The 11,705-nt window shown below is 31.8% G+C and overlaps 1 protein-coding gene across 1 annotated transcript; it reads left to right on the forward strand.

Annotated features, from left to right (window-relative positions):
- Window positions 1–10,042: 10,042 nt before the first annotated feature.
- On the forward strand, window positions 10,043–11,191 carry LOC139854231 (uncharacterized). The gene has a single exon (XM_071843548.1). It carries the CDS (start codon window positions 10,043–10,045, stop codon window positions 11,189–11,191), a length of 1,149 nt encoding a protein of 382 aa, XP_071699649.1.
- The last annotated feature ends 514 nt before the right edge of the window (window positions 11,192–11,705 follow it).

Raw genomic sequence — 11,705 nt, forward strand, 5'->3', positions numbered from 1 at the left:
GGAAAATTGATTTTCAGTTAGTTCATTATGAGTAGATGACTTTTCGTTTAGGCCTCGTCTTAAAGCAATATACGGTTTAGGATTTATGGCCTTCCGAAAGTCACTACGCCTTTGTAACGTTGTGCTGAAATTTCTGACCTACTCGCACTTAAACCGTCGCCACGGTCAAACGAAGACGAGTTAGGTTCTGAAAATTGGTCAGCGGTAAGAGGACTCATATATGGAGCCATAGCCACTGACTATGTATCTTTTTGTTTTGTATAGAGGTCATAAAAGCTGTCCGAAGTCAGCCTTTTTGTTTCGATCTCTATTCTTGTTAAACTTACCTTAGTGTTGATGAATGATGATGATAATGATGATGTCGATGATGACACTTAAACTTAATTTATTCATTTTAAACTTATTGGGACAACATACTGACCTAGTGACCTTTGACTTAGGTTTACGACCTTTCGGACCGACTTACTACCTGTATACGTTTCATATCGACTTTTACTACTTATTCACTGTGAGTCATAGAGACAAAATATCATTCATATGGATTGAACACGTGGTAATCGACATTCACAATATGCATATAAGAATATCCCCATCATTTCGGGATCCTCCTTCGGACATGATATAAATTTCGAAGTACTAAAGCATCTGGTACTTTAGATGGGGCTTGTTGGGCCCGATAGATCTATCTTTAGGATTCGCGTCAATTAGGGTGTCTGTTCCCTAATTCTTAGATTACTAGACTTAATAAAAAGAGGCATATTCGATTTCAATAATTCAACCATAGAATGTAGCTTCACGTACTTGTGTCTATTTTGTAAAACATTTATAAATATTGCGCATGTATTCTCAGCCCAAAAATATAAAGGATAAAAAGGCAAATGAAACTCACAGTACTGTATTTTGTAGTAAAAATACATATGACGTCATTAAACAACTGAACAATGCAGGGTTGGCCTCGGATTCACGAACCTATATCATTTGTATATATATTAAAATGTATAATCGTATTCGAACAAGTTTATATATTATAACTTGAATTATATATTATACTTATTTAGTTTGTGTATATATTTAAAATGTTTAATATCTATATATTTGGTTATATTAATACATCTATATATATATATATGGTTAGTATTATATGAAAATATTCTTAATTCGTTATATATAAGTATTTATATAAATAATGTTATTATATTTGATATGTGATATATAAACTATTAATATGATTATAATATATATATTAAGTATAGTTTAGGTACAAAATATTTATTTGTAACGAAAATGATAGTTTTGATAATAATGATTTACTAATAATAATAACTTTCTTAATATTGATAATACTAATATTAATAACTATATTGTTAAAATTGATACTTATGTTAATAATAATAGTAAAACTAATAATTACGAAAATGATATTTATACTAATATTAGTGAGAGTAATAATAACTTATATTGTTTTATAATTACAATAATAATAATTCTAAACATATTTATAATAATAGTAATAGTACTAAAAATGGTACAATTACTAATATTTACAAAAAAATAATAATAATTTGCAATATTTTGTCACTAATTATAATGTTTGTAATGATAATTTTATTATGTTCCTAATAATGATAATAATACTAAGTAATTATAATAACTTTAGTAATAATAACAATTATAACAATAATAATTAGTACTAACAATAACAATAACAATAACAAATCAACAACAACAATAATAATAATAATAATAATAATAATAATAATAAAAATAATAATAATAATAATAATAATAATAATAATAATAATAATAATAATAATAATAATAATAATAATAATAATAATAATAATAATAATAATAATAATAGTAATAATTATAGAAAATGGAGACTACCTCAAAAAAGTCTTAAAAAGATAACTGCCGCTAACGGGACTTGAACCCGAGACCTCTCGTTCCTACAACCAACACACAACCATTCGTCTGCCTCTGTTTTCTCTGAATATTATCCATTTTAATTTCTTTTATATCATTAAACGTGTTCATCTTCTTCATTATCAATTTCAAACTCAAAAACGACCAAGGACCAATCCTATATTCTAATTAGTTTCTTATGAAATTTTAGAGTTTATAAAGGATACTGAATTGATTAGTAACTAATTCAATTAATTAAAACAACCCAAAGATTACATAAAAAAAATAACAGCCCGTTTAAATATACTTCAAGAACACAAAATCAATTTCGAATTTAGAGGCTGTAATAGACTTTAATTCCTAAATGAAAAATGTTTAAAATTCTTACTATAACCTTTCTGAACCATCAATTGAGCTTGAAACATCAAAACTCAATCGAATTTCGTGATGAACACAAGTTAGACTTTTTAGGAAATTAACTTTGACTCAGAAATTCTTACTTGATTTTAGGAATTACGATATGAAACTTTGCAGAAAGTTTAAGTGGGCGATTCCTAATAACTTAGCATTTATATATTTTGAAAAACAATCTGAAATCGATCCTTTGCCATTTCAGTTCAAGAACAGGGGTGGATAAATGGGTTTTCATTCTTTTCTGTAAAAATTTCGCAGGTAAGTTGATAATTGAATAATAAGAAGTAAAGGTCGATTGGTTACTGTTAATTCTCGATTAATATATAGGAATTAACGCGGTGGACAGCTTATTCAAACCAAGAAGTATCAAACAAATTATATAAAGCAGATAGAAAACAAAAGAATAAAAAAGAACACTGATGTTAACCCCTAACAGAAAGATGCTCGTGATTTTGGACATAAATCGACATACAAGATTTTTAAGGACAAAAGAAAATATATATCACAGATATGCAATAAGAAATTACACATTTTATTTGTCAGTAAATATATATATAACAGTATTCCTTTAATTACTCCTATAAATATATATAACTGTATATTTTTTATATATATATATATTCATATGTATATAAAAAATTAAATTTTTGTAATATTACTTATAATATAATTCTATTAATAATAATAAATGATAATAATACAAATAATAATAATTATATTAGTAATAATAATGATAATAAATAATAATGTTAATAATTATTATAAAAAGTGTCCATAATGATATTCATAGTGATAATAATAATGATTAGTATTATTTACAACAATACTAATAATAATAATTTTAATGATAATGGTAATTATAAATAATACTAATCTTAATCATAGTTTTTTCTACTCATTATAATCTATTTGTGATAGTAACACTGATAATAATCATAATATTTATAATTCCTAATAATAACTAAACTAACAATAGGTATAATATAATACATAGTAATAACAATTATAATAACTGATAATATATATACATAAAACTAATATTGATATTGACATTAGTATTATAATAATGAAAGTAATAATAAAGTTATTATAATGACTATATTCTTAACTTGTATTTACATTTAATATATACAATTTATTATTTATATAATTTTTAATGATTGTATATATAGTACCTACATTAAGTATTAACTTCTTATATATATATATATATATATATATATATATATATATATATATATATATATATATATATATATATATATATATATATATATATATATATATATATATATACATATTATAATAATTATCTATAGGACTCTTATATATATCTATATATAATTTCCCTTTAAGTATAACTTAGTTATTTTATATCTTATCTTACCTATTTAGTTTTAATATTTAAATTATATTTTACAATTTCAAATTATTATTTATAATACATTATGTATATATACATATTTATTTATAAACAACAGTTCGTGAATCGTCAGAGATGGTCAAAGGTTAAATGAATGTATAATAATAGTTCAAAATTTTTGAGACTCAATATTACAGACTTTTCTTAACGTGTCGGGAACATATAAAGATTAAGTTTAAGTTTGGTCGGAAATTCCCGGGTCATCACACATTCCCCTTAGCACGGTAACGTTTAATCATTGGTTTTGAACCGGTGAACGCGAATATTAGATATGGATCCATAGGGTTTGACATCCCCACTCGGGCTAGTCGCGCTAACATTTAACGGGTGTTTGATACTTCGAGGACATACGCACTCGCCAAGTGTACTTTTAGGGGGTATTACTATTATGTTAAGTTAGTTACCGGGTGCCCACGGATAAGCATATACTTTTCATACTGTTTTGAATACGATAACTCGTGGTCTACATTACTTTACTGATTACAAACTATAGCTCACCAACATTCGTGTTGACTTTTAAGCGTATATTTCTCAGGTACATAGACGATGTTGCTTCTGCTGTTAGACTTGCTATCTTGGTGTTTTAGACTTGCTGTTATGGACCTGATGTGTTAGATTTCCGCTGCATTACTCATAGATGTCTCAATCATGAAACTTTATCTTGCATTCGTAACTTATGTTATTTTCAAATAATGACTTTGTAACGACCTTTGTGTCACGTTATCTTTTGTAAATGCTATCTTTTTTATGAATGCAAACTGGTTTTCAAACAACATGTAGTACTTGACCGTGTAAAGATCCCGTTGTTGACGAATCGTACACGATGGTTTTGTATGGGGCATCACACCAACACTGGGACAACGCTACGTCATGTCTGATGGATGACGTTTCGTGTTCAACTTATAATAATATAAAAACAATGATAAAACACATAACCAATTAACACACAACGCCCATGCAACAATAACCCGATCATTATAGCAACTAGCAAGTATTCAGTCAAGGTTCGTTCCACAGGGAGCAATTTACATTAATCTCAAAACACTAATAATTATCCTAAGTTGATTGGGGGATTTTAAGAAAGTGTTGATTAGGATAAACTTAAACTAAAAGAGATTAACAAATAAGATAAAAACGTGTCCACTTGATTATTCCACCTTTTGGCATGGTTCACCCAATTCATTCATTACACAACAATGTTTAAACATATAGTTTCATTTCCATTCGTCAACTTCCATAAAACCTCAATCAAATGAAATTCGTTAACTCCCGTAGACTCATTTCAAAGATCAAAATATGTTTTGAGTGAAATCATTGAGACTTGATTTTGGATTAAAATCCCTTAAAATCCTTTAATTATCAAAATCCCTTAAGATAATCAAACACTACCTTGTTGAATAAAAGCCAATTGAAAACCAAACCAAACCAAGAACCCAATCCCTTGAAATCCCCAATTTGTTTGTCTAGATCACCAAAGGTGTTGAAGTAAAAAATTGCTTCACTAATCAAATCCCTAAGAAAAGCTAGGCAACTTATATAATCAAAGTAAAGCTTTCAACAATCAAAGTAATGGATCTTCAAGCAAACACAATAATTACCAACTCATTCAAACACCCAATTCATAGATTATGGCAAAATCTAAGCATCAAGTTTACAAATCAAGTGAACACAAGTAATCGAAGCTATAATCATTACATAAACAAGAAATAAATCAAAGAAATAACAATCATTCATTATTACAACTAAAATGGAGAAAAGCTACTAGCAAAATGGAGAAGAAACACTAAAATGGAGAATGGATGATGGAAATGGAGCTTCAATCTTCATGGATCTAGAGTTTAGGGCATGAAATTGGCCTTCATCTTGATGGAATCATGATTGGAACCTTTTAGGGCTCCAAAATGGCCTAAGGGTGCAGCTCTTTTAACCAAAAACCCCAAAAATTGTTTAAATAGTCGAGGTGAGTTTCTGGCTGAAAACAGGCCTGGAACGACGTTCCAGAAGGTGGAACCACGTTTGGTCACACGGTTCAGTCCATGGTCGACCACATGTCAGACCGTGGAACCCTGCACCCTGGTTAATGAAACCAGGAGTGCACTGTCGACCCCACGGTCAACCGTGGGTCGACCGTAAAAGGTTCTATCCGAATTTCCTACAATTTAAGTTCGACTACTTCAGGACATCTATAACTTATGAGACTTAGTTAAACATGCTTAGAATAATTGCTTATTTCATATCCAAAAGAGTTTTGGTCACTAGAACGCTAATCTTGGTTAATCACACCTAATGACACTTTAATAATGATTTAACCTTGATTAAAAATATGATTAGACATACTTAAGATGGTCATCAAGTCCCAACCAAGAGTTGCTCCTTCCTTGTACATGTGTTGGACATAAATGTATACTTATACATTAATCTTGCAAATTCCACTTTGCAAGTAAAACTTACATAGCCTTGGTTCAATGCTATGTTATCACTATATGTTTAATCCTAGATTAATTAGTGATCTCTTGCTAGTCATTACATGAATATTACTTGACTACTTGCTATTCATACATGAGTATTATTTGACTATGTGCTAAATGCTAGGTTGCTAAGTAGTCACTTAATATGTATATGTATGAACTTTGTCTTGCTATGTGCTACATGTTAGTTAACCATAAACTTGTACTTGGACTACTTCAACATATGCTACTTGGATAGCAATTAAAGTGTCATAATCTAGTGATCTTAAAAGAATGAAAAACACTAAGGATGAAAAACCATTAACACACATGGGATTTGCTTAAGTCTAGAAATAAGTTTAAGAATGATTTAGACTTGATTAACTTGATGTCTTATAACATGCTTAATTGATATTACTGGCTTAAATTGTTAAGTCACCATGAACACACTTAATTAATTCACAAATAAGCTTAAAGATGTATATTAATGTGCTTTGTGATTGAAGTGGGTTATTGTCATCAATGACATGTTGAATAACCAATAGGACTTTAGCAAATGTGTTAATTTCAAACAAAAGGTTATGACACAACTGAGATTTCCTCAAATGATTATCATGACTTGTATCCAAGAATGTTAGACTTTCCACTTTAAGCATGACAAGTCACTATCAAGGAAATACATCTAAGGTAAATGAACACTTAATGCATATAGTACTTGTATAGGATGTTGGGTTGTCACACCCCCAAATAGGGCCGAGGGTAAATGTGACCTTTCAATACCAAAACACATGTATATAACGAGAACGATTCTAAATGAGACGTTTTATAAAAACATAAATTGTATTGCAGTGGAATAAAAATGAAGTTTTACATCATAATCCAAGAATAAATGTCAAATGTTTAATAAGTAATAAAATGTAATATGCGAGACTCCAATGCAAGGCTGCACAGCAATCATCATCAGCACATAAGCTAATCATTACCTGAGACAAAACATGCTTAAAAGTCAACACAAAGGTTGAGTGAACAACATAGGTTTAAAAATTGAAATAGAGATTTTTAGACCACAAGGTTTAGTTTAAAATATCAAAAGTAATCAATATGCCATGAGTTATAATATCGAGCTAAACACTAAAACCCCTGACACTGCGCGTGTGTCGGTAATCATTATTATGTACCCCCTTGATGATCGCTCAATGGGTAGAGACGTCGCTCTCAATAAGCCTATTCACAATAATTAAGCTTATCACATTCTAATTTCAGCAATTAACGATATCATGGTGGGGATTTGCATGTAAGAATACTAGTCAACAAAAGTCTCATGAAGTTGCATATCAAAAAGTTTAGGCACTTGTGTCTAAATTGTAAATCATTTAAAAACAAGCATGTGTCTCACCCCAAGATTTATAAAATTCAATAAAATATGTAAAGGCGGGGCTATGAAGTTCACCTTAAAATAGCACAGTGACGAATATCTACAATCAGAAATAGAAGCAAGAAATGAATGGCAGAGACCTTAACCTAGAGATGTAGAAATTCAATAAGAAGTTGTCCAAATGACAATGAAAATCCTAAGTGAACTTAAGAGTTGTTTTACAAGTGTTTGCGTGTCCACCATAATCAAGTTTAGACCATGTACAACTTACGCAAACCTCGATGCTATCAAATAAGTCCGGAATGACTAGATGTAACCGGGGGCCAGGACTCTTGATCAGAAACTGTGTCATGACATTCGAGATCCACAACCTTATCTCATAATGGTAACCTAGACATCATTCACTTATGACCATAAGTAGCGGTGAAGTTTGTATAAATCGTAACTTCATCGGTATGATTATAGCATTCACTTGTTATGTGTATATATAAATACAACACTTAATAGATTACTTGTACATATAATTATAGTTCAAGTTATATATGTGTTGACATATGTTTATGTAATAGATTAGTAGCGCATGGTTTTAACTTTGTTATATAATGTATTTACTAGTATTTACCATGGTGACAATGTAACTTTTGTAACTTGGGAAGTTGTAATATATAAACAACCTCCCCACATCTTTTGTAATTAGTTATCACATTTACACCTACTACTCTATCTTGTTTCTCTCTTGTGTTCTTGCACAACTAATACCTCTAACCCACTTAATCACTTATAAACCGGTCGATCTAGGCATCATTAGGGACTAACAATTAGTATCAGAGCGGGACTTGCTATCTTGCTTGTAGATCCAAGGATTGAAGCCTCTAGATTCGTGTTTTGAAGTGTTTGGTGTTCTTCAGTTTAGGTATCACGATAACTCTTTGATTAGTCACTGATTTGCTTGATGATTGTTAATTATTTTGGTTTTCTCTGCTTGAAATCTGTTTAAAACGCTTAACAAGAACTGAAAATCACATGCTTTAACTTAGATTAACTTGTTTCTTAAAGATCTATGCATGAAAACTAATATCAAGTCTTAACCTGTCGAGCTTATACTTTTGTGTTGAAGTGATTTTAACATGTTTTGTCTCATGAAATCGATATGTATGTCAAAATGGACTGAAACTCATGAGGTTATCTGTTAAATTAGTGTTTAGTTCATGTGTTTAGCTCATGTTTCATGTTTAATGTTCATGTTTCTGCTGCCATGGTTGATTTCCTATGAATTTGTTGCTTTAAAACATGATTTAATCAAAATTTGCATGCTAATAATCACTCCATATGTGTTAAGGATACTTAAAGGCGTTAAATCTACTTGATTCATTGTAATTTAGCCTTCAAATCTTGTTAAATCTGCTTAAAATCATTTGATATTCTTGAGTTTTTGTCCCAGACCACTTGCTCAAAAAGCCCTTCTGGGTTTGGTTCTGCTCGAAAACCTCTTAGGGTTACATGATAACAGTGAAACCCTAAGGTTTTTGCTCAAAAATTTTGAACTTTGACCCACGTGTTGACTTAGTTTTTGGCTCCAAAGTTTAGACCCCTAGATAATACCCACCGAAGTACTTTTACCCTATAGATATTAGATTGAAAAGGACATGTCCTTGGCATAATCCCTTGATTTATGTCATAAAGGACAAAGGACTTGTCCTTTTATGCATAAGCTTGTACTCTATTGTAAGAAATCACCTGCATGGGTATTCTCTTTCAAATAAGTCAAACTCTTTAACTTTGAATTAAAAATCTGACTAAGTTGTTTTCAGTTAAAAAATTGCTCGAAAACAATGAGAAAAGTGAGACTTTTGCTCGAAAACAGTTTATAATTTGATTCTTTGATTGAAAATTGTGTCCTAAATTTAAAAAGGTGTGTCTGAAAACAGTTATTTTTACTGCTCGAAAACCTTGTACGAAAAATTCTTAGGCTGCTTGAAATCCTTAAGTTTTGTCCCATAGTGCTCGAGAACTTGGCTGTCAGAAAACCTTATTTTACTCGAAAACCACCCTGTTTTGAAGGCTTGGTTTTTGTTTGAAACCCTAGTCATTGCTCGAATACTTAACTGCTCTAAAACTAAGTCTCTGCTCTAGAACTAGGATTGTGCTCGAATATCTTAACTGCTCGAATGCTTTGTCTGCTCGAAAAATAGACTTGTGATTAGACATCTTGCCTGTTCGAAATCTAGGTTTTTGCTCTCATAATTGTCCTGCTTGAAAACCTTCCTTTCATAACTCTTTTGTTACTGCTCGAAAACATTGTCTGTTTTGAAATTTGGCTATGCTCAAAAACCACTCTGTTCTTAAAAGTGGTTTTACACCAAAACCCTAATTTCACTAACTCAATACTCTTGATCCCCCTCACTCAAAATTTCTACTTTACAATCTCTTGTTAAATCTCCTCTCTTTTGCACCACTCTGTTTCCACTCTTAGTTAAGATGGCTACTGCAAACTGTGATGCTTTGGTCGTGGGCTCAGATACTCATCCTCCCATGCTGTTCGAGGGACTGTTTGACGAATGGAAAGGAAGATTTGACAACTTCATCGATGGAAAGGTAGAACAAACCAAAAACCTCTGGGATTCATTTCTCAATGGACCTAAGGTCTTTCTTCATCCTGACACCGGCATGGCTCTAAAACCCTATGAACTCCAGGGTGAAGATGCTAAGAGAGCTCAAGCCGATGTTGATTCTAGGGCCATTATCATGCAAGCTCTTTCCCACGACATGTACAAATCTGTCAGCTCTCTAAAATCTGGAAAAGAACTTCTAGATGAAATCACTCGTCAACAGGAAGGATATAGCCAATCAGATCAAACAAAACTTGACATTGCTCTCGCCATGTATGCGGACTACTTTCAGAAACCTGACGAACCGCTAAAGGACTGCTACAAACGCTTCTGTGAAGTCATCAATGAGCTGAAAAAGGTTGGAGTGAAGAAAGAAAATCAAGAGCTGAACATGAAATTCCTCAAGAAGCTAAATGCCACATGGACACCATATGGAAACAACTTTCGTGCTTCCAAAAACACCAAGAAGTACGACATCCATGAAGTTGTAGGCAAACTAATGAACCATCAATCTGATGTTCAAGCTGTTCAAAACCCTAAATTCAACCCTACCGAAACCAGTGATCCAATGGCTCTGTACGTCAAAAAAAGCTCCACCAAAACCACTTCCAACCGCACCAATTCACTCAAAGCAAAACAAACCGTGTCATCTGATGAGGACACGTACTCTGATGTTGACGAAGAACATCGAGATCTTGTCAAGGCTGTCGCAATGTTCAGCAACCAACTGAACCTTAGGAGATCATCTGGAGGTTTCAGCAGAAACAATAACAATCGAACCTCATCTAGCTCCTCGTACTACAAAAAACCCAAAACCTCAACCACTCAAAAGCAAGCTCCTGACAACAAGGACTCCGATAATGTGTGTTTCAACTGTGGTAAAACAGGTCACTTTGCACGAGAATGCAGACTACCCAAACGTAAGGATGCCGAGTACTACAAGAAAAAGATGTTACTCGCTCAAGATGCTGAAAAGGGGAAGGTTCTCAAAGCCTCAGATGATGTGTGGCTAAACTGATCAGACAGTGAACAGTAGCCTGAACGTGATAATGTAGTCAAACTCACCAACATGAATCGTGCTCCTGATAATGTTGCTTCCGACGATGAGGAAGAGGTACAACCTTACACTGACATAATTCATGAATACCATAACTCCGTAAATAATAATTCTGAATTTATCTCTGGTGTATTGCATTCTCCCTCTGAAAAACCTAATGACCCTACTGCCCAACATAGTGTGTCCATTAGTATTGAACCTGCCTCTAACAATCATGATAGAATACTCTCTGAACTGCCTGATATGTATATTGACACGTTTGCTAAAATGAGTAAGGACCTCAGATCTTTTGCTAGTCAAGTTAATGGACTATAAAATGAGAACCATAGGTTAAAAGCTGAATTGAAAATCAAAGTGTCAAACAATGCATACTTAAACCTTTAGAAGGATCTAGCTAAAAAAGTAGCACACATATGAAGGAGCTACAATCTAGTGTGAGATCGTTACGCATAGAAAGGATAGACTTTAAGTTAAG

The sequence above is a fragment of the Rutidosis leptorrhynchoides genome, chromosome 6, assembly GCF_046630445.1.
Source record: "Rutidosis leptorrhynchoides isolate AG116_Rl617_1_P2 chromosome 6, CSIRO_AGI_Rlap_v1, whole genome shotgun sequence".
In the NCBI taxonomy this organism is placed as follows: domain Eukaryota; kingdom Viridiplantae; phylum Streptophyta; class Magnoliopsida; order Asterales; family Asteraceae; genus Rutidosis; species Rutidosis leptorrhynchoides.